The sequence below is a fragment of the Mytilus californianus genome, unplaced genomic scaffold, assembly GCF_021869535.1.
Source record: "Mytilus californianus isolate M0D057914Y unplaced genomic scaffold, xbMytCali1.0.p SCAF_3, whole genome shotgun sequence".
In the NCBI taxonomy this organism is placed as follows: Eukaryota; Metazoa; Mollusca; class Bivalvia; order Mytilida; family Mytilidae; genus Mytilus; species Mytilus californianus.
The window spans coordinates 29,655,495-29,680,997 of NW_026262679.1; the positions used below are offsets into that span (position 1 = coordinate 29,655,495).

Sequence of the window (25,503 nt, forward strand, 5' to 3'; positions counted from 1 at the left end):
GCTTTTATCTCAAAAACTATAGCAGTTAGAGCAAAAGTGACATTGTAGGGTTTCTGGCTGAAATAGTTTATTTTTTATGAAATTTTACTGTTTTTGGTTATTATCTTTAATATTATAATAGATAGAGAGAAAGTAGTAATGGCAAAACTGTGCAGCTAAGTAGGATCTACAAATAAGTCAAATGATCAAAATAGGCAATTGACTCCTTAAGGAGTTATTGCCCTTGAAACGTTTATTTTTTACATTTTTTTGTGCAAGTCTATTACTTTTTCAAAAATCTTCTTCTCTGAAACTACTGGGCCAAATACTTCCAAACTTTAAATAAATGTTCCTTAGGGTATTTAGTTTTTAAATTGTATCCTAAGTTTTGATCCATCAACAAACGTGGCCGCCATGGCTAAAAATAGAACAATGGGGACAAAAGCAGTTTTTGGCTTTAATCTCAAAAACTAAAGCAGTAAGAGCAAAACTGACATAGGTGAAAGTGTTAAACAGGTTTAGATCTACCTGTCTAGTAATCTTCAGACCAATAGGACAACTTATTGTTGGGTTACTGTCCAGAAATAGTTAATTTCTAGGAAATTTTACACTTTTGGGTTATCTATTATCTAATATTATTATAGAAAGAGAGAAAGTGTAAATGACAAAATTGTTCAGCAAAGTAAGATCTACAAATAAGTCAAATGCCTGAAACTGAAATTACAGGTGAGCGATATCAGGCTCTGATGAGCCTCTTGTCTAGACGCCATCTAATTAACCATCCAGATGACCTCCGAAGACTGCCGACGGTCATATAACCCGATATAAACATAAATATAAATATAAACAGATAGTGACCACGTGCAATTGGATTTTTCTTAGGCTGTTTGATTTTATTTTGTAGTTTAAAAAGTATGTTTATCATCGTTTTTACCTGTATAAGAATGATTTTGTTGTGGATTGAATCAGTCAACCAAATGGTTCATCTTTGTTTCACTGTCAATGTTGAAATTCTTTTCCTTTTAATAGCTGAATGCTCATGTCCAGCTAAGGGGTTAAATTGAAGGTCACATGAATACGGATTCAATGAGGTCGAATTATTCACTTGCAAGTGAATAATTCATCAGCAATGTTTCGTAGCTTATTTTGACAAAATTGAAGCAAATTGGCTGCTAAAAGCGAATAATTATTTCACTATTTCACTTTCATTAATGATTGAACAAAGAAAAAATCACATTTTTTTTTTTTTTTTTATACGCCCGTTTACGGGACGTATTATGGTATACCGCTGACCGTCTGTCCGTCCGTCTGTCCGTCCTTCCGTCCGTCGTCAACATGTCGGACATTATTTCAAAAATGCTTTAACCAATATGCATGAAACTTTGGTGAATTGTTTATATCTATTGATGTGAGCTCCCTTTCGTTTTTTTATAAATTTCAGATTTATCATTTCCGAGTTTTGGGGTTTTATTCATTAAAAAAGGGGGGATTTTCCAGTTTTCGGACAATAACTCAAAAACAATTTCACCAATTTGCATGAAATTTTTGTGAATTGTTCATATCTATTGACGTGAGCCTCCTTTCGTTTTTTATAAATTTCGGATTTACCGTTTCCGAGTTTTGGGGTTTTATTCATTAAAAAAGGGGGATTTTCCAGTTTTCAGACAATAACTCAAAAACAATTTCACCAATTTGCAAGAAACTTTGGTGAATTGTTTATTTCTATCGACATGAGCTCCCTTTTGATTTTTATAAATTTCAGAATATATATTTATGGGGTTTTATTCATTACAAAAAGGGGGATTTTCCAGTTTTCGGACAATAACTCAAAAATGCTTTCAGCATTTTTTATGAGACTTTGGTAAATTGTTTATATCTATTTTTGTAAGCTCCCTTTTGATTTTTATAAATTTTCGAATTTACATTTCAGAGTTATAAGATTTTATTTGTTTATAGTCTGACAACAGATTTACTAAGTATTGCGCAACAGCACAGTGTATTGCACAACAGCAAGAAATCTTTCATATAACCAATTTCAAGTTGTTTGACTACATTTATTCAGAAACCTATAATATATCAAATATTTAATTACAATCCAAATTCAGACCTGTATCAAGCTTGAATATTGTGTCCATTTTTGCCCCAACTGTTCAGGGTTGGACCTCTGTGGGCGTATCCAGCTGCGCTCAGCGAAGCAGTTTATTATATCTTGTAGCTAATGCCCCTTTAAAAACGACCTTAAATGACGTTACCCAACTGTCATTGAAGACCTCACTGCTGTTTCGATAGACTAATCTCATTATTAACCCCTTTCTTAACATGATTTGTGAACTAAATTGGTTAATATGGTTACTCTTGAACAGTATAAAAATGCTATATTTTTTTCTTTTCTTTATAACGTTATTCCTTTTTTATACGCTCGTCAAATTTTGACGGGACGTATTATGGTATACAAATGTCCGTCCATCCGTCTGTCCGTCGTATACATGTTGCACCGTATCTTGAGAATACCTTGCTTGATTAGCTTCAAACTTTACACAGTTGTTTGTTATGATAGTCTAAGGGTCTATATACTTTTTGGTGAAATTTTGATTTTTTCTTCCAGAATTATGAACTTTTTCATATAAAAAGGAGGGAGGCAATTTTTCACATGCCATATTCACCTCGAATTTATTAAATTCTACGTAAACAAAAAAACTTGCGCCTTTTTTACATTCCTTGGTCGGCATTACTGTTATATCAATACGTCTGTATAGCATAGTATCTCTATGATATAGTAATCTGTCAGAATAGCATAGTGAGGTGATAAGATAGTATGAAAAGGTGGCTCAACATTATATCAAAATGTCTTTGTAGTATACGACTTAATCGTCGTAAGATAGTAATATGACAGAATAGTATAGCAAAATGACAAATCAGTATGAAAAGGTAGCTCCATGTTATAACAAGATGTATTGCTGTTCGGTGTGAGCTAAGGCTCCGTGTTGAAGGCCGTACTTTGACCTATAATGGTTTACTTTTGCAAGAAAATGGGATTGTCTCATTGAAAGTGAAAACATTATATGTCATGCTGGAAGATTAGCAAATCTAAATGAAGTACTGTTAGAGCAGGCGACGCTGATATGATATACCGAATAAAGCATGAGAATTTGCACAATAAGTACCGATTATCAGGTTGTCTGCATGTTGATATTGTCAAATATCAGCTGCGAGTCACAATATGAAGCTTTTTGTCGAGTGAGCGCAGCGAACGAGATCAAAAGGCCTTCATATTGTGTCGAGCAGCTGATATTTTACAATATCAATATGTAGATAATCTGATAACCGATTTATCGGGCTATATTTGCGTCTTTTGGAAGTGTTTTCTTAGTTTCACCAGCAACCAGAAGAGGACTTGATAAGTTCGGGTCAAACTTATCAACGTCGGTTCAAACATTATGACGTCGCTGATATGTCCGGGTCAAAGTTATTAAGGCCGGGTCAACGTATTTGACGTCACAAAGCCGTGATATGGAATAATATTAAGAGCAGCAGAACAGAGTGATATAGACAGTGGGACGACCGATGACGTTTGACCACATGCTTGGCATAAAGTCCAAATTACGCAGAGAGTAGTTAAAATTACAGACAAAGACCTTATTCGTGACAAAAAGACTTGTTATTCAATCAATGTTGATAATGTACCAGTCTTTCTTACCAAATAACATTAGTAAGACCTATACTGCAATTACTCTAAACTCAAGACTAAACTTAAGAAGCACTACATAGATGCCATAGTGTTCTTTTCTAAACAAGGACATGGTAAATCGAACATTTAATTTGCAAGCGCCATTTCTATTGGCGAATAACATCAAAGCAAAATCGAAAATTGTTTAAAAGCCGACAGACGGTAAGGTTATCAGCTGTCTTACTTCACGCTGTAACCATGAAGAGGCAGATACCACAACGATTTTCCATGCTTTTCATGCTGATGCTATGTTTTTCTACCTGATGCTTAAAATTACAAAATTAAGAACTATGTGTTCAGACTGATTCAAATCACAGCTTGAAGGATAACAGACGATTTATCCCACTTCACGCTACTGTTTCGTCTTTTTACCCATGCAGTTGTCACCGAAATTATGCCGATCATTCATGCCTACAGTGGATTTTGTTCCATTTCAAGTTTTGTGGAATCGGTAAAAAGTCGGTATGCAACCTCCCTCTTTGGTTCGAAAGCAAGCCACTTCAGTAATCTTGTAGCATTAGCACACGGTGATGTTGATAGTGCTATAGATGATGCTAGGGTGTTTGTTACTGCGATATACGACTTAAAATACAAGTTCAATAAATTGCACAACAATTTAAATTTGCTAAGACAACAGTTGGCTATATATAAAAATAAGAGTGTAATAAAGGTTCCACCATATGAATTAGTGATTAAGCAACACGTACTATATTTGTACGTGCACTATATATGGCAAAGCAAAGTTTGGGTGTAGGCAAATGTTGCCAACCCAAATAATGACACGCCATGTGCGTTTGCTTGGAAAATTTTGCAAAATGACAAGTAACAGCCAGTTTTCTTTGAAGGACAAATGACATCAGACTTCTTTGTTCGTAAAAGGGGAAAAGCATGTGTTAACAAGGAGCAGCGACTCTTTTCTAAAACAATGTAACGAGAAAAAATACTTGTGACTCATGAACATTTCAGTATAACTTACGATCAATTTTAGACGTAAGATTTCTTTTTAAAAGAGTCGTAAGTGGCCTGTTGCAAGGCACAATTTTTGTCCCTATCCAATATACCCTCATATTCCAGTGGCAGTACAAATTTCTCCGACCTTCATCCCGGACGTCCTCTGTTACATGACCTATCTATTGTATTTATTGTTAATGTGTTCTCGTCCTGAACATGCATGGAATATTTGCCACTGGACGTTAAGCAACCAACAATCAATCAATCTTTCTTGCACGAATTTGTGTAATTTTGTCAAAATATAGGTAATCGCAACAATAGCCGATGACACAGATGACATATCATGAACATTATTTATTGAAAATATTTTCGAACTATAAATTGGGGTGTTCCTCGTTTATGTCGTATGTGAATTTTAGCTTTCTACAATTTTTCGACGTTTCATTTTGTATATGAAAACGGTCATATATCTTACTATTTGAATTTGTCATAAGATCCGCTTGCATTCATTACAGTACCGTCGAATGAATTTCAAAGTTAATCGTAGTTGTCGCTATGATAACTTATGCTTCTTGTATCATCTGAAAGATTGATTAACAGTGAGAATTATTTTCAAGAAAACTCCGTGACATGTTGAATCCTTGAAAACTGAGACAAAAATCTAACCTGTAAATGTTGTTTGATTTTATTGACAATGTATTTTGGATACTCTATTAAAGGGGCATTAATTAGCTGTCAAAATCATGTTCACGATTTGACTCAAATTCTCATATTTGATTTATAATATCCTTAAACGAATGAACAATGCAGGGACTCGATAATATGTATACATATATCAACATTTCGTGTGTATTTTTGTCTAGACGTCATTTAATTAACCATCGAGATTACCTCCGAAGACTGCCGACGGTCATATAACCCGATATAAACATGAATATAAATATAAACAGATAGCGTCCACGTGCAATTGGATTTTTCTAGGTCTGTTTGATTTCATATTGTAGGTTAAAAAGTATGTTTATCGTCGTTTTTGCCTGTGTTAGAAAGATTTTTTGTGGATCGAATCAGTCGACCAAATGATTCATCCTTGTTTCACTTCAATGTTGACATCTTTTCCTTTTAATAGCTGAATACATGCGTTACCCATCTCCAGCTAAGGGGTTAAATTAAAGGTCACATGAATACTGATTCAATGAAGACTAATTATGCACTTGCAAGTGAATAATTCATCAGCGATGTTTCTTATCTTATTTTGACAAAATTGAACCAAATTGGTTGCTAAAAGCGAATTAGTATTTCACTATATCATTTTCATTAATGATTGAACACAAAAAAAAAATCATATTTTATTTTTTGTTATATCACGTAGCTAATGTCCCTTTAACATATATTATTCTCAAATGTATGTATATCTTCTGCAGTTTTTTTCTCTATATGAAAATAAGATTTTTTTAAGTGATGACCTTTGACCTTGATTTAAGGCATGGTGGCACCAGCTTTCATATTTAAGACACATATTTTCAAAAAGAACACGATTTTAGTTTTCCAATGAGCTATTATAATGCCATGAGGTATGCAGGTAATTTTAACTTCTAAACCTGTCCTCTCCGCCGCTCCACTAAACTAAAAGATCAAAGTGAGCAATTGTCATACTGTAAACTTAAAAAAAAAATCTCTGAAACCACTTACTGATTATGAATCAATCTTTGTTTAAATGTTCCTTGGTATTATGTCTTAGGTTTCAATTGTATCAACAAACATTACCTCTGTGGTTAAAAATATCAGGTTGATATATATATATATAAATATATATTTCAAAAACTAAAGCAGGTATTGACAATTGTAGAACAAAATGACAATAATAAAAATGATACTCGGTTCAAAATGTTTCACCCTTGAATTTTAATGAAAAATCACACAACCCATTTTGGAGAGTTGTGCCTCTGAAAATTCCAGTTTTATCAAATTATACCGTTTTTGGCTGTCATCTTGAAAATATAATTGATAGAGAGAATTTTTTTTTAAATGACCAGCAATTAAGATAAGACTTACAAATAGAAAAAAAATTGCGGAAAACATCAGACATATTGCCTTTAAATGACAATTTTTTACATATTTTTAACTCACCTCAGTAAGCTTTTACCATCACTTTGTGACATGCGTCCGTTGTCTATCTTCTTTCTAGTGTCCCTAAACTTTTCTATGAAAATGTTCTCCTCTAAAACTGCTCAATAGTTTGAAAGCAAATTTTGTTTGCATCATTTATAGGATGTCGACTATAAAGTTTAAGATTTTTGTCCAAGTTGATCAACCAACATGCATATGGCCACGGTGGTTAAAAAATTAACACAGGGGTCAAACTCCAAGTTTAGCTAATATCTCAAAAATGAGATAAGAGAAAATTTGACAGGGTAAAAATGTTCAGCACAACAAGCTCTATTTATCCTGAAAATTTTATGAAATTTTGTTCTCCTGTTTTATAGTTATTACCCCTAAAATGTTGATTTGGCATTTCTTGAATTGGTCATTATTTCTAAAACTTAAGAAGCTATGTTAAGAGAGAAAATGCAAAAAAATCATTATGACAATTTTTATCTACCTGAAAAGAACCATAATGGAGTTATGGCCCCTGAAATGCAAGTTTTTACCAATTTCCAGGTTTTGACTATTATCATTAAAACTATAGCTAGGTTAAAAGTGTAAATTGCAAAAAGTTCAGCTCGGCAAGACGTATCCATCCTGAAAATTGGGGAAAAAAAACTATCTACTTTTTTTGGAGCAATTGCCCCTGATATATCGACTTTTTTCTTCCAATTTTTAGCAGTTGTTGGACTAAAGAAGCTAGGTTAAAAATTTAATTTGCAAAAAGGATCAGCATGACTAGCTAGATGTATCTACCGTGAAAATTAGAGAAAAGTCTGTTAACTTTTCAAGATATTGCCCCTGAAATGTCAAACCTTTGTCGTTTTTGGAAACTATAAGAGCTAAGTTAAAAGTATAAACTGCAAAAATGATCAACATAACAAGATCTACCTAATCTGAAAATTTAACCACCTGTTTTGGAGTTATTTAAGAATTGATGCTTCTTTTTGTAAATTTATTGGGATGTAAAAGCGTTGACCGAAGTACATTTTGTATGAAGCGCGGATCCCAAGTGCTTCATTCTAAAAATGTGCGCACGGTCAACGCTTTCACAACGCTATAAAATTACTAAAAGAAGCATTCAATACTTATAATTACATTTTTTGCTAGGATCATGAAAACACGATTTCTTTCAAGTTTTTCTTTTGTTTACCTGTGCACTTTATTGTGGAAGCTCGTGTCATCGCATGAATATTACATTTCATGTTGAAATGAAGATTAATTTCAGAATGACGCGAGATTGCTATTAGTCAATCAAAATAACAAATCAAATCAAATCAAATATTTTATTGTCTTATAAACTTTACAGTTTGTGACCAACATGTATTAACACAATAAACATATATACATACATATCAAACAAACATAATAAAAACAGCATCAAAATTTATAAAAACAAACAAGTTGTTAAGAGTCCCCTGCCCTCAGTTCTAATGACTTTTTCAAGAAGGATCCTAACTTATTTGTTTGTAAAGGCGTTGATGGATTTAGTAAATAATGAATTTTTTCTTCTTCATTTAAATTATTAAAGTTATTATTTTCAGTACATATGTGTTCAAAAAAGGCATTTCTTAGTGTTTTATTATAATCACAATAGAGTAAAAAATGTTTCTCATCCTCTAGTATTTTACATTTATGACAAAGTCGTTCCTCTCTTGGGATTTTAAAATATCTCCCCTTTTCAATTAAGAGGGAGTGATCACTTAGTCTAAATTTAGTGATCAATCGCCTTATCTGAAAATTAGATATATTTAGATAAGATTCTAGTTTGCAATCCTTTTTAAGTTTTTTATATAGATAAAATTTACTTTTATCATCAATGTTTTCAAATTTAGTTTCAATTAAATCTTCATATCTATTTTTCATTTTTAACTTTATATCGTTTTTTATTTTATTTACATCTTTTATGTCCTTACAATTAGAAAAAATATTAAGGTCAATATTAGTCTCTTCAACAATATTCTTTGCATATGTATACCATGAATAAGTTCCAGTCAAATCTAGAGACTGTGCTAGAGAAAAAGCTTCCTTTATCAATGGATTAATATTATCATTATATAGTCTAGCTAAATATAAAAGGGTTTGTGTTTTAATAAAACATTCTATAGGCAATCTTCCTAATTCAACTCTTGCCCCTAAATTGGATGCATTTTTTCTTATTCCTAGAGTAGATTTACAAAATTTAAGATGCATATTTTCAATAGGGGTTTTGTCTGTAAAATCAAGTTGATTAATTTGTTTTCCTGAAGATAAGGCTCTGTTTTTGGCTCTATGAAAAGAAATATATGTATCCAAATATGTTACTTCTGAATTATAGGTCATAATTGGTTTTACTAAAGAATCAAAAAGGTTATTTGCTACTTTTATAGGTAGATTATTCAATGATTTAGTATAGGATTTTATTGCAAAAAATACTTTTTTTGCCTTTTTTGTCAGCTCTAAGGTACTTTGTGATAAATTTCCATTACATTTTATCAACATTCCCAAAAATGAATATTCTGATACGCTCTCTATGGCTTCATTCTCATAGTAAATATGTGATGTTTCACCATTTTGTTTGGACTGACTGAAAATCATGGATTTTGTTTTGTTTGTATTTAAAGAGAGTTGCCATTTGTTGCAATATAATTTGACATTATTTAAACTGTATGTTTCATTATAATACGTTATAAAAGTAAACCATTATAGACCTAACATGTGAAACATACATGTAATGTAATTATTGGGAGTTATAATTATTGATAGAAATATTTATCCAAATAAACTTAAAATGGCTCAAGTCACACCTATGTTTAAAAAGGCAGATCTTACCGATATAACATGTTACTTTTATTATTCTTCCCTTAGTTTATTTATTTTGTATTTACATTGTGTCATAGGTCAAATTTATTTGTTCAGTGTATGTTCAATGGTGTTAATATGTCCTTTGATTGAGTTAAGCTATTTCAGTTGATATTTTATAGTGTGTCTTTCTATGTTGTGATGTTACCGTGACTATTGTTTCAGAAAAAGGGTGAAGGTTTGGTACCATTAAAACGTTTAAACCCGCTGCATTTGTTTGCACCTGTCCTAAGTCAGGAATCTGATGTTCAGTAGTTGTCGTTTGTTGATGTGGTTCATAAGTGTTTCTCGTTTCTCGTTTTTTATATAGATTAGACCGTTGGTTTTCCCGTTTGAATGGTTTTACACTAGTAATATTTTGGGGCCCTTTATAGCTTACTGTTCGGTGTGAGCCAAGGCTCCGTGTTGAAGACCGTACTGTGACCTATAATGGTTTACTTTTATAAATTTTGACTTGGATGGAGAGTTGTCTCATTGGCACTCATACCACATCTTCTTATATCTAAATCCCTTGGATGAAAAAAAAACTACAACCAGTAAGCATTCTTCCTATTATATCTAAAGTGTTTAAAAAAAAAAACTCTAGAAAATCGGTTTACAGACTTTTTAATTTTTTTTTTTAATAATTTTGTATGCCAAGTTTTAAGGACAAGGATTGTGACGTCAGACAGTGCTTATAAAGTTATTGAGGACTGGAAAAAGGCATTAGATCAAATGAGTATGTGGCAGCCATTTTAATGAACCTGTCAATTTTAAGCATTTGATTGTCTTCCTCATGAAATTTTATTAGCTAAATTATCTGCTTTCTGAGTTAGTCACTCTGCCGTTTTTCTTTTCGCTAACTATTTTTAGCCGTCCAGTGTATAAAAAATTGGCTCCATCCTTAGTAATTGGGAGAACATTAGAAAGGGGGCACCCCAATGGTCAATACTTGACATACTTGGTCCTCTCCTATTGAATGTTTTCATAAATGACATATTTTTGGTTATAAAAAAGTATTCACTTAATAATTATATATGCTGATGACAATACCTTGTCCTTGTCAGATTCAAATTATGATAATCTAATTAAAACCCTTGAGAATGAATCTGGCGAACTAATAAAGTTTAAAATGAATAAAATGCAAGCAACCCCTTACGTACCAGTTATATATACTAGACAGGGACGGCCCGGACCACATGTTAGGCTGGGATCCTGGCTCACTGCTCGACGAAGTATTAGATTGGGGCAGGATGCCAGGCTAGACCCCATGTATATAGTTTTAATTGTACAACTAACAAATGTTTAGATGTAAATAGACTAGGATGCCACATCTGTGTGTGCTTGACATTAGTAGCCAAGCAGAATTTAAACAGTCGGCTTCGACTCCTGTTTTACATCCGAAAGAAGATGAACTATTTTTGACAAATTTATACTTTCAAATTTTAAATTTTGTTTTTATGGAGGTCCTGAAATATTTATACAACATTAGCTTGTGCAATATCGCAAAAAAATAGTTGAAAGAAACAAATGAAGATCAGGAAATATAGGCTATATAGAGACAGAAGAATTCGGTCTGGGCTTGACCATAAGCTGCCGGGCATATGTCCCAGCCCTTAGGTAATAAAGTACACAAATTGTGAAATAACAAATAAACAAAAGTGGCACATGTGTCACACAGGCACTTGTCTAAAATTTTTGTTACCTGTATACCTTTATATAAAAAAAAAATCTGATACATTATAGTGTCTGTGTCCCCATTTTAATACACCTTATCGCTATTTGTCCGCCATTACTGGCCATCACACAGGTTCCCGTAAAATTTTGACGTCACAATACAAAATATCTGACGCCACAATGGAAAAGTGATTGTTGTATGACGTCAAAAGTTCAAGCGGGACAGATTATCGGGTCAGCCGGGAATAGCGATAAGGTGTATTACTAAAATAACGCAGAACAAGAGTCATTTACATGAATTCTTCAATTATGAATTACAAAATTTGAAACTTTATAAAATAACAACTAATCAACTGCAATTTGTATACTTTTTCTATAATTTTGTTTGCATATATCTGGTGCTCCAGAAAGTGGAGGAATTTACTACAAAGAAAGAATATACTATATTGGAGTGCGCCGATATAGAACGGAGATTCATATCTGTACAAAGCAATAACTACTAGTTCCGTATTTTCTGTATAGGATATAAACCAGTAGATAACCTTGTTCTAAATTTCGACTCGTTGTGCAAGACAATTTCGTCATACTTCTTTATTTAGTTTATCTGGCCCAGTTTTACCTATTTAAAGACAGAACCACAAACTTTATCACCAGTTGAGTGGAGGGCGTCTCTGGTGAGCCTGCGTTATAGAATAAGTAAAAGTTACCGTAGTTCGAGCAATAATTTGGAAGTGTCTTTCACTTTCAGAATTTAATTTAGCAGTGAAAGTGTTTCCTACTAACAACTCCAGTCAGGTTTGCTTTCAGCCACAAAACAAGGCAAAACTGTTTTCTGTTGTCCATCTTCTTGTTGGATCGAACACAGATTTAAAGGTGTCTGAGAAGACAGCTAAACTTTCAAACAGTAGTTCTCATAGTATGCAAAAGTCCTCTAAAGCTATTTGTCAGTTTTACAAAAAGTCTAGAGGTTGTAAGTTTGGGACTAGTTGTAGATTTTTGCACAGTTTTTCACCAGATATTACTCAAGAAAATCTGAACAAAAATGGAATTCTAAGCAGTGAAATTGTAGATTCGTCTTCAACTTTCAGTTCTACCATTTCTCCAGATTTTATCCGACCAACAGAACATAATGAATCAGTAAAGGAGGAGGTAACTCTCAATCAGAAAGACTACGCTAACAAACATTTAAAGGTTTGTCACTATTTCTATCAATATGGAAATTGCAAATTTGGAACTAAGTGCAGATTTGTACACCCAGATGGAGGTCAACAGGTTAAGCCAGTGCACCATGTGCAGGTGGAAGAGGGCAGAATCACACCACACGGTACTGCTGCTTCTAATGAAAAACAAGAGAGGTCTCATGCTCCAGAGGTAAAACCAAAAAGAAGGAGAAAACCTATCTGCCAATTCTACAAAGCTGGCAGTTGTAAGAAAGGAGAAGATTGCAGATACAGACATCAAGACAAGGAAGATGCTATTTTGAAGGACTTTGTCAAACAAAACTCTAAAACAAGCACCACTTATACACCAGAAAAAGTACTAGATATTGACAATAATGCAAAAATTTCAGAGAAAATCATATTGAAGCCGACCATTTCTATTCCACCTGGAAATGTTATTCGAGAATTGATTAGAGAATCCGCCTCTGATGAGGAAGTTGATCAGCTTAGATGTATTGAATTACAACAATTGAAGAAAAGGTTCCCGAAAGAGAAATTGATAGTTTTGCCAAAGGTTGATGACAAAGATGTATTTCAGCTTAGTTTTTCATCCAGTGATCCTGATTGGGTAAGACTATTAGATGGGTTTATGATAAAATTGAGATGGGTTGTCTGTTTTACAATGTAAATGTAAGACAACAAAGAAATCAACTGCAATTTTACTTGAGTTACCTTTGTACTAAAAATGTACATATTCACAGGTGAAAAAGAGCAATATTTTTGATATAATAGTATATCAGTTTCTGTAATTTTTATATGACCGCAAAAATTTTTTAGGGTGCGTATAATGGTATAATGTCGTCGTCTGCGTCGTCCGAAGACATATTTGGTTTCCGGATAATAACTTTTAGTTTTAGTGAATGGATCTCTATGAAATTTAATAAGAAGGTTCAATACCACAAAAGGAAGTTTGGGATTGATTTTGGGGGTTTTGGTACCAACAGTTCAGGAATTATGGGCCAAAAACAAGCATTTTTGTAGTTTTTAGACAATAACTTGTGTGTAAGTGTATGGATCTCACTGACCTTGTACCACAAGGTTCCATATCACAAAGGGAAGGCTGGGATTAAGTTTGGGGGTAATTGCCCCAAAAATGCAAGAATAAGGGGCCAAAAAAGGGCCAAAAACAAGCATTTTTCTTGTTTCCAGACAATAACTTGTGTTTAAGTGTATGGATCTCTCTAAAATTGTACTACATGGTTCCATACTACAAAAGGAAGGCTGGGATAGAGTTTGGGGGTAATTGCTTCAAAAGGGGGGGGGGGAGTAATTGCTTCAAAAGGGGGGTTCAAAAAGATTGGGGGGATTTTTTTCTTAAAATTTTTCAAATTTCAAATTTTTTGAAAAGTTTCAAGAAGAAATCTTCAATTGCACAGTATTGCGCAATAGATTTTTAAGATCTATGACCACATTTTATTTGTGTCAGAAACCTTTATTATGTCAAAAATTTGATCACAATCCAAATTCAGACAGTATCAAGCTTGAATATTGTGTCCAAATTTGGCCCAACTGTTCAGGGTTCGACCTCTGCGGTCGTATCAGGCTGTGCTCAGCGAAGCATTTTATTTATTCTAGTAAACATGTTTAATTTTATAAATTGTGACTTGGATGGAGAGTTGTCTCATTGGCACTCATACCTCATCTTCTTATATCTATGTATATGTAAATGGAATAGCTTTTATTAAAACATGTAAAAAAGTAAAATATCAAATTTTATTGTGCTGTATGTGCTATAATCATGATAATATAAAGGACAAAGGTGCATTTTGTACAATCAACTTTTTTTTATAGTGCTCCTTTGACTAGTCATGCTAATGGGAGTAATGAGTAGCTCAAGAACTACAATGTATTTAATGGAAACTGTATACATATGCTAAAATATATAACATTGCACAGGATTCAGTGTACATGTAGCAGTGTTTTTCACAGAAATGTTCAATTTAGCTGCTAATAGCATCCTGGAATAAGGGAGATTATCAAATAGGGACGTAGTACTTAAACTTATCTGGATAAACCTGGTTTTACAATTAAGTCAATGGAAAATAATTTGAAAACCTCATGAGTAAATATAGCTCCATAATACAATCAATGTACATGTACCTTTAATATTTGGAAAGACATGGGTTAAGGTCAAGTAACTTTGACAAGATTCATTAAAAGTGTTTATCATGTTTATTGAAATAAAAAAAACCTTTATATATATCTGTGTATTCAAATGCTTATTTAAGTGGTATGCAATTGTAGTAACATGACAATAGACATACTATCTTATCTGTTTTCAGCCCTATGATGTGAAACTGTTTGAACTGGAGATTTCATTTCCTGTGAAATACCCACTAAAGGTAAATTAGGCTAAAATTATATTTTGAAATACACTATTTCATTAATATGAATAAAAGGAGATGTTTTGTTAAATGTTTGTCAATTAGACAGCAACCAAGATCAGAGAAAGGATTTAACTATTATACTGGAATTTATCAACAGATACTTAAAATGTATATGTGTGCTTAGTGAGGATTATCTTTAACATAACATTGTTACATGAATCCATGAAAGATTTCACACTTTAAACTTCTATCCTATCTATGATACATAATACCCTTGTAGATGTTAGAAAGAAGGAAATTGATTGGTCATAACTAGAATGTTTTTTCTTACATAATATAATTGTGTTTTAGATAAATATATATACTGTATCTTTTAATCAGAGGTATCATAAAAACAAGCATTTTTTTGTTTTACTCATTACTCATTGAATAATATTTAGTCTTCTGTCTATAAAATTTTCAATAATTGTGATATATGCATATAAGGTATATTAAGTCTATTAAATATAAGTTATTATTATCAAGATAATATATGATTAGATACGTACATCACTGATCTTTTTAAACAGCTGATGGAAGTTTGTCTGCCACAAGAACAGAATTTACCTGAAACTGTTAGAAGGTAAGTGTTCTTCAAAGTAATATTTATAATGGTAGTTATGATTCAACTCTTGTACATAGTAAAGGATGCCTTGTAAAGTACTCAAAATCACTTGGTAAATTAAACATTACTGTAAACATTACTGTAATGTTAACATAAATTCCCAGTGAATGAGTTTGATTCAAATTTTTAATCGATGGAAAATGCATGGTCAAAAGAAATTATACAAATGATTCTCCAGCAAAACAATGCTTCACAGAAATTTGGGTCACACCAGTGAGTCAATCTGATTAACATACAGAAACAAAAGAATTTCAAACAGTGTATGAGTGACTATGAGAAGCATAGACACAGGATCTGTATTTCCATTTACTGTGATTTAAACTCAACAACATTGTGTTCTGTATGTACAGATACAAAAAGACTAAAAATCTATTTGGAGTTACCCAGTACATTTACTATGACAGAAACAAAAAGACTGAAAATCTATTTGGAGTCACCCAGTACATTTATTATGACAGATACAAAAAGACTAAAAATCTATTTGGAGTTACCCGGTACATTTACTATGACAGAAACAAAAAGGCTGAAAATCTATTTGGAGTCACCAAGTACATTTATTATGACGGAAACAAAAAGACTAAAAATCTATTTGGAGTTGCCCAGTACATTTACTATGACAGAAACAAAAAGACTAAAAATCTATTTGGAGTTGCCCGGTACATTTATTATGACAGAAACAAAAAGACTGAAAATCTATTTGGAGTTTCCCGGTACATTTACTATGCACTATTTATAATCCTTAATGATACATTGCAACATGTGCAAGTTTTCAATATTTTTTATTAAGCACATATAACATGTATAATAATAATCCTTTTAATGTTCTTTAGATATGTAGAGGTGTCTATTCAAGAATGGATTGAAGAGAAAGATAAGCAGAATATCAAGAGAGGAGTTATTAATATGGTGTTTAGACCTTTCTTAAAATGGTTTGATCGTAGTTTGGAGGATATGGTTACAGAAGGTTTGAAACAGGTATAAAATACAATAAATTACATGTATGTTAAATTATGTGTAAACATGTTCAAAAGAAAAACAGTGGTGATAAAACTTATGCATGTTCATACACAGGTCATAGGTATTGACAAAAATACTCAAAAGTTTAAGGGTAAACATCAATGTGACCCAGTCCGTGTGAAAATTATCATATAGAGGTCAACAAATGACCTTCATTAATAAATAAGCTCCTAAATTTATATTTGATGTTTTTGTTTGTTGTGGAAGCTTGAATATTGCTTTGAGATAACTAAAAGTAATGAAATGAAAGTCCTCTTCCTTTACTGTTGGTTTTTCAAGTGCACTTAGTCCGTCTGTACGTTCGTCTGTATGTCCTGAAACTGGTTTCCGTTCTCTTACTTTAGTTTTCCTTGACCAAATGTTATGAAACTTATACACAAAGCTTATTACTTCAAAGCACAGATCCAGTTCAAATTTGGGTGGCGTCACTTTTATCGTTCCTGAGTAATGCCCCTTTATAAATGGAAAAAAATTGTTGAATTTTTCGTTTCTGTCCTCTAACTTTAGTTTGCCTCAACCAAATGTTATGAAACTTATACACAATGCTTATTACCATAAAATACAGATCAAATACAAATTTTGGTGGTGTCCCTTTATGACGTTTTATGCAAGAGGGGGCATCATCTGTGTCCATGATCTGTGTCCCATGGACACATTTCCCATTTATTGTGTCATGAATTAATAAGCCATATACCTTTTTTCACTTTAGATCTTGGTTGTATTACCTTTTAATAGAGTTTGATATATTAATTCCTTCATTTGATTTTTTATGCCGTAGCAGAGGGGGCATTAAATTTTACCCTTGTACGTATGAATGTACGTCCCAAAGTTGGTTTCCGTTCTCTAACTTTAGTTTGCCTCAACCAAATGTTATGAAACTTATACACAATGCTTATTACCACAAAACACAGATCAAGTTTGAATTTTGGTGTCATCACTTTAACCGTTCTAGAGTTATACCCCTTCACAAATGGGAAAATTGCTGAATTTTCGTTTCTGTTCTCTTACTTCAGTTTACCTCAACCAAATGTTATGAAACGTATACACAATGCTTATTACTACAAAATACAGATCAAGTTTGAATTTTGGTGGTGTCACTTTTACTGTTCTAGAGTTATTCCCTTTTACAAATGGAAAAATTGCTGAATTTTTTGTTTCCGTTCTCTAACTTAAGTTGGCCTCAACCAAATGTTATGAAACTTATACACAATACTTATTACCACAAAACTCAGATAACTTAAGTTTGCCTCAACCAAATGTTATGAAACTTATACACAATGCTTATTACCACAAAACTCAGATAATGTACGAATTTGGGTAGCGTCACTTTTACGGTTCTTGTGTTATTTCCTTTTATAAAGTTATATGCAAGCAGGGGCATCATCTGTGTCCCATGGACACATTCCCCATTTATAAATTTAAATTTTGAACGCAATGTGCTCACTTTCATCGATAACAAAACTTTGTGAAAAACTTACACTTCTACCCTTGATGCAATGCAGTTTGCCTAAAGTTTTCATTAAAAGTTCTTTTTCTCATATAGTATCAAAGAGAAATTATGGCAAAAGCTGCAGGAATGGAATTTATTCCAGCCAGTCAGCTAAAAAAGGAAGCTGTCAGTTCACAAACAGACGACAGCAGTGATGAAACAGGAAGTGATACAAACACAGAGGAGAGAGAATATACCGTTTATAAAAAGGAAGATGTAGATGAAATTTACACAGGACCAATGGAAAACTTCAGCAGTGGTGATGAATATGAATATGCTGAAGGTAGATATATATATATATACAAAATACAGTTAAGAGCTATTTTGATCGTTTTATTTGCAAATGTACATAGAGTTATACTTGTATGATTTATAATTAGTAAGAAATCTATAAAAAATTCAACATTTTATGTACAACTTACCAAAAGGGTTGTAGTTTATTAATATAACATAAAAATTTACAACAGAACTATAAAAAAAAATGAATATGTTTCACTTTGAAATAAGCTATTTTCTATGTCATATTTCAACTCTACAAAGTGGCAATCCTTATCAAAATTATTTTTAAACCTCTAAATTATTTTGTAGAACAAAACAGTAAGAAAGATTTAGATGTAACAGAAACTGAAGTGAGAGGTACAGAAGTAAGACTAAGAAATCTTCAATTGAGGGATTCTGCATCCACCATGGTATTCCTTCAGATAAAGATAATCATACAGTGTACAAGATGTCACAATCGTCTGGATGTGAAGACACCTCCAAACCAGGTCAATGCTGTTCCCTGTCAGAAATGTAACCAGTCACAGTTGGTAAACTTTCGACCATCCATGGCTCATCAATATTCTTCTGTCATTGGTTATTTAGATGTAGAAGGATGCACTGCTTTTGATCTGGTTATGCAAGATTGTCAGTTCAAATTGGGATGCATGAGATGTTCAAAGGAAACAACAGTTCAGGTAAACATAGCTGATTGATATACATTTATATGTATAAAGCATGTTCTATTGAATTTACTCATAACTTGTATTTGAATTCTTTAAGGGGTATTTAGAACTTGACATGTTAAATAGATATGTGTTTGTTGTTGAAAACTATATATTGACTTCAAGATATCTGTTGTTTTTTTTGTTGGGATGCTGTCTCGTTCACAAGTACTTCACATCTGAATCTAAAATTAAATAATATTTTTTGAAACTAACAAAAGAAAGATGAAAAATATATTAATATCATTTTTCTCTACCCTTTTTATAAACAGAAATTAAAATGCTTTTTTTAAAATTTATATATTTCACAAAAGTTAAATATTCAGGTAAAACCAGGTAGCTATAGCCTGTGATATTTGTTTCACAAAAGAAAAGAAACGTTTGAAGAAGAAAGTTAATTATATAAGTCATAAAAGATTTGATATTACTGTGTTCCCTGATAGTTTTATTTTATTTAAATGCATATTTATTACAGGGTTTGCCTCCTGAACAACTGAAGGATGTATCATGCTATACTTGCTATCAAAAAATGAAAGTAGCAGCTGATTCTGTCAGGTTTACCGAACTTCAGCCATCTTATCTTAACCAGGGTGAGTGCTCCGACATAAACACACTAAGTTCTCTAAGTTTTCTTGCAGCTGGGGAAATGGTAATGGTCTCCATCTGTTTGAAACACATCAATACTCTGAGGCAATTTGAGAGAAAACTTTCAAAAACTTGGAAGAATTATTTTTTGTCATATTCTCTTTGAAAATTTTTACAGGAGTTACAGAACTTTGACCAAACACCTTGTGAGTACAACTTGTCTTAGCTTTCATATTTTATAGGATTGTTTGTTATTGTGTGTAGTTGACCTTATTTTATTAACTATGTAAATGGCATTTCTTTTATTGATTCAGTACATTTGTTCCAGTTCTTAAATCCACAAAGAGACAGCAATAAACCATTATATATATATATATATATATATATAGAAGTCTATAAAAAGGACCAACCAGCAAATTTACTATGTACCGGATCGTCTAGAATAGACGATACTGTGCAGATAAGGAAAAAATTATATAAGTCTAGAGATTTGCACAACGATACTAATATAAGATCGTATAATACCATCTTATATTAGTATCGTTGTGCAAATCTCTAGACTTATATATATATATATATATATATATATATATATATATATATATATATCTTTGATAAAATGCATTTGAACAATATTTTACAGATTATTTTAAACATACAGAGTTTTTATATATTTGTTATTAAAGATACATGTTTTGAATTACAGATGGTGCAGTGAATATTCCTGTGATGAGAATAAAAAAGATTCCAAAAGATCCCAGAATCATTCTTGGCAACCAACTTCCAGATAATGGAATTTGTAAACACTACAAAAAGAGTTTTAGATGGTTTAGGTAAGTCTTACTCCGTAATTTACATGCTAAAGAAGGCCAATGCAAAGTTAAGGTTAGTGTAAAAATAGATGATACTTTAAAGGGTAACATGAATTACTAAAACTATTTAACAGTACAACAGACCCCCATCAACCTTTGCCTATCTAGGCCATATAATTGTAAAACACAATAAAAAACATATCTTTAGCAGGTCTTCTTTTTTTTTTTTTTCACTTTGGAATAGATACTGTCGAAGTTCTTTTATTGGTGCATTAAAATTTGTATAGCTTATGAAGAAGTCAGTCCCACCCCGTAACACTTTAAGATCCACCAGTGTTTAACTGCATAATCTGTGAAAATTGTTATCCTATTTATTAAGAGTATATTACATGTAGGGTTTGTTATTTATTCAGTTATTATGCTTTGCTGTTTATGAAACTTTTTAAATTCTGAAATTATTGCATGCATTTATTATTGCGAATTCGACATGACAGACCAAAATGTAAGAATAATTATTGCGATTACAGGAAAAGCTGCATAGAAAAATATGTGTCAGATTTCGGAATGTGAGTTCCTTTTATTGCATTACTCACCCAGCTAACACATGGCTAGCTTGATAGCTCTAATAAGTAAATTTTGTACTTTTCAGATTCCCATGCTGTGGGAAATGTTACCCATGTGATGTTTGTCATGATGACACAGAAGATCATTTAATGGTTATAGCTAACAGAATGATATGTGGACATTGCTGTAAAGAACAGGTAATGAACAAAAACTCTTATGGAATATTATACTTTTGTGACATTCTATTGAGAAAACAATATTTTTTAATTATACTTATTTCAACCTTACTTGAGTTTCAGAAGTTTTACAGTACTAAAAGAAGAAACATTTATTTTTTTGTTTTAATGTTAGCTGTTACGTTTTTACCTCAGTTATTTTGATAGAGAAAATGAAGCAACATTATATCAAGGTATAAAGGCTAAAAGTATGTTACTTCAATTAGAAAATAACAAGAAAATTTGCTTTATTATTCTCTCTCTTAGTACCATAAGTATATTTAAATTTATTTTGTCTTTAAATTTTCAGCCTTTTGCATTGGAAAAACCATGTAATGCCTGCCATCAATTGATGACAAAAAGTCGCTCAGCATTCTGGGAAGGTGGCAAAGGTTGCAGAGACAAAGTGAAAATGAACAGGTTAGTATAAACAAATTAATAATTAATAAGAATAATAATTAGGACCTCGCCGAATGGCGGACGCCCTATAGTGATCAGTCTGTTCGCGTCGGTCTGTCCGTCTGTCCGTAACAAATTGTGTCCGCTCTATATCTTGAGAACCGTTATGATTTCAAAGTTTATACTTGACATGTATATTAACCAACACCAGAGGGTGTGTCATAATTTATGTACAACTTCCTAGGACAAAGGTCAAGGTCAAAAACTTTGGTTTCAGTTGACAACCCCATGTCCAATGATAAAGATACAAATTTTTTACCACATTATTCCCAGCGGGGCCCACAGAGATGGCTCCCATCTCAATGATATCTAGTTTGTTTAACTCCTGTCTGAAATAGCAATAAAGGCAGTAGAACAAAGCCTGACAACATTTTAATTGATTTAATTTTAGAAAAACATTAATCCTCTTTCATCTATTTTCATATACTAACAGTGTTTGATTTGTTAGCATATCAACTCCACTAACAATGATCCAATTTGACAATAAATTCACATCCGTATCTTCACAATGTTTATGGTGGTTGGGAGAGATTATTCTAAAAATTATTAAATTAAAAATTCTATTATTAGATTGTTAATTTTATATATATATATAATTAAACTTTATAGAGCAGTTGTAATTGTGTATTAATTTTGCTTTCAACATATCTTTTTTTAGGGATGATGCAAGAAAATATGCCAACACAAATAAAACTATCTCAAGGAAAGCTCAAGAAAAAGCCAAACCAACGAAAAGGAAGAACAGTAAATGATGTTCTTTTGTTATTGTAAACAATTTTGCTGATTTTTTTATTCTATCATTTATTATATTATACAATTGTATCAAAATGTTCTGCATAGAATTGACATTCAGTTATGTAGAGGCTTTATTTATTTCATTAATTTGTTTTATTTTATACTTGTGAATCTTTACTAAATGAAAAGTAACCTGAAGAAAAAAATGATAATAATTAGGTATGGATACTACAATTTGCTTAATAGTTTTCGAATGTCCTTTTATATCAATGTCTATTCAAATGTTTTAATAAGATAATATTTTCAGCATCTTTTAGGTAAAAGTACCTGATATATGCAAAAACCTAACCTTTATTTGTTATTTTTATATTAAAATTAAAAGTATGATACAGGCCTTTAAATTGTGATTGCTTAAATAAAAAAGACAACAGTGATTTAAAAAAAAGTAAATCTGTTACTGTAGATATTTCTGACACTATCATCTGGATAATTTTAGTAAACATATTTTTAAAGAGTTGACTCTCTTGACAACTTATTAATAGAAAAAAGACAATAACAAAATATTTAAATTAGAGAAAATTAAATGTAGCCATTATTGGACTATTACCAGTATTTGTCTTACCAAACAAATTGACAGCTTGAATTTCAGTAGTTTTAATAATGTTTAACTGGAATTGATGAAAAATCAAACATTTTTCTTCTTTACAGAAGTCATGTTTGAAAAAAAATGTCATGTTTTAAGAGCTACAATCTTACTTCAATCCAGTTCATATTTCTTTAGATAATACCCGTTTTTTCTCCTATTTGTTTTTTTTTCTTTGAATTGGATATTAGATTTTAAGTTGCTTGTGTAAGTTCTATGTTTAAAGTTGACTTTTTCATGGTGTTGCTACAGTTTTATGGTAGAGGAAAAGAAGCTATATATTATATTGATGTCAAAACCTTTTTAAATGCCAATTTTCTGACATTGGTCAGGAAATAACTATAAAATATGCTTCATAAGTATTATTATTTTGGTATGTTATTATGTATGTGCAAAAAAGTTTGATAAAATAAAAATACTTTAATGTTTTTTTGTTGCACTTAAAACAAATTGTTATCAATACAGCTAAAAAGACATGATCAGTTAAAAAAATGCCTGTTCTACATCCTTCTCTGTTGCTGATGTACTTAGCATTTTTCAAAACATCTGCCTCCTGCACTGAAGTTTAAAAAGCTAAGAAATTTGATCTATTCCACACCCTTTCAATAACTGTACTCGTCATACCAATCCTTGAAAATAACATAGAAAATCTTGTTGACATAGTAAATGCAGAAAACATTCCTTTGGATAATCTATCACACTCATATGTGCACTACATTTTCTACAGTTCCTGGTTTATTTTTTAGATCTTTATTTTCCATTACTGACATGCCAAATATTTAAAAATGACTTGTTTGAAGTCCATTATAAAAATTGATGTATGATCGCCAAAGATACAAAATCCGCCTAAAATCTGAAGGTCACTGTACAGTATTCAACAATGACCTAACTTCCCCACTGTAAACAATGACCTAACTTCCCCACTGTAAACAAGGATCTAACTTCCCCACTGTAAACAAGGACCTAACTTCCCCACTGTAAACAAGGACCTAACTTCCCCACTATAACAAGGACCTAACTTCCCCACTGTAACAATGACCTAACTTCCCCAGTGTAAACAATGACCTTACTTCCCCACTGTAAACAATGACCTAACTTCCCCACTGTAAACAATGACCTAACTTCTCCACTGTAACAATGACCTAACTTCCCCACTGTAAATTATTCTATTAACTCTTCCACTCCATAACACAATTTTCAAAAATAAGTTATATTCATAATATACAAGATTAAATGAAAGCATCCCCTCCATCCCTCCCACTTGCACTTATTTTTATGCCCCTGTCGTAGAGGAGGGGGCATTAAGTTTTACCCTTGTCCATTCGTCTGTCCGTACGTCCCGAAATTGGTTTCTGTTCTCTAACTTTAGTTTGCCTCAACCAAATGTTATGAAACTTATGCACAATGCTTATTACCACAAAATACAGATCAAATTAGAATTTTGGTGGTGTCGCTTTTACCGTTCTAGAGTTATATAAAAATGAGAAGATGTGGTATGATTGCCAATGAGACAACTCTCCACAAGAGACCAATTGACACAGAAATTAACAACTATAGGTTTTTCGTTTCCGTTCTCTAACTGAAGTTTGCCTCAACCAAATGTTATGAATCTTATACACAATGCTTAATACCACAAAACTCAGATCAAGTACAAATTTGGTAGCATCACTTTTAGTGTTCTTGAGTTATGTCCCTTTACAAATGGAAAAATTGCTGAAATTTTTGTTTCCGTTATATGCAAGTGGGGGCATCATCTGTGTCCCATGGACACATACCCCATTTATTTTTTAGTGAAACCTCAGACGTTCCTGCAAACACAGGTATAGTCAATGACCTGGAAAATCACACAAACCTTTAAATGGGACCAAAGAAACATTCATAAAGTCATTTGTTGAGCAAAGAATGATATAATTTACAGGAAGATTTTACAGTTTACAAATCTAATTTATACCGATTACATCAATAATGTTCCTTCAGAAGAGAAATATGTAGGGGGTTATCAATGAATATCAAAAGGTAAATTGCTAGGAATAATACCAGTATATGACACGCACACAAAAAGGCACAAGTAAATTGATATTGAAAATAGTTCTGCATCAAAGAATCAAGTAGTTACTGAAAGCAAGCTCCATGTACTTCATCTGCTACTATAGAAATCATGCCTCTTTCACTCTAATATCAGTGGTTGTGCCAGAGATCAGATTCCTTACAACAATGTCATGAACATTACAAGAAGATACGTGACCAAAGAATAGTTGTACATAGTTTTCAAACAAAATACAAGCTGTTAGTCTTGATTAAACTATAAAGTTGTAGGAACAGTTTTAGTGGAAAAAACTATAGTTTACATAGGAAAGGTCTTATGATTATAAAGAACATATATATGGTATAGAGGTGGAAATCAGAGCACTTTGTAGTATACTTATCAATTTACGATATTTGAGGTGGGAAATGGGCGCAAGGGTAAAATATAAAAATAAGATGTATGATTGCC

The 25,503-nt window shown here is 32.1% G+C and overlaps 1 protein-coding gene across 1 annotated transcript; it reads left to right on the forward strand.

The window, feature by feature from the left end:
• The first annotated feature begins 11,829 nt into the window (after positions 1-11,829).
• On the forward strand, positions 11,830-23,436 carry LOC127734334 (uncharacterized). The gene is made up of 11 exons (XM_052244179.1): positions 11,830-13,084; positions 14,799-14,858; positions 15,413-15,465; positions 16,338-16,482; positions 18,068-18,296; positions 18,602-18,969; positions 19,472-19,586; positions 20,288-20,414; positions 21,043-21,154; positions 21,483-21,592; positions 22,290-23,436. Exons 1-11 carry the CDS (start codon positions 12,215-12,217, stop codon positions 22,381-22,383), a joined length of 2,283 nt encoding a protein of 760 aa, XP_052100139.1. The 5' UTR covers positions 11,830-12,214; the 3' UTR covers positions 22,384-23,436.
• The last annotated feature ends 2,067 nt before the right edge of the window (positions 23,437-25,503 follow it).

Bases quoted from the DNA above. Each gene is read 5' to 3' on its own strand.
- LOC127734334 (XM_052244179.1), top strand. From the start codon at position 12,215: ATGCAAAAGTCCTCTAAAGCTATTTGTCAGTTTTACAAAAAGTCTAGA. The intron at 18,297-18,601 runs GTAGATATATAT...ATTATTTTGTAG, and splicing joins TGAATATGAATATGCTGAAG to AACAAAACAGTAAGAAAGAT. The intron at 21,155-21,482 runs GTAATGAACAAA...TTAAATTTTCAG, and splicing joins GACATTGCTGTAAAGAACAG to CCTTTTGCATTGGAAAAACC.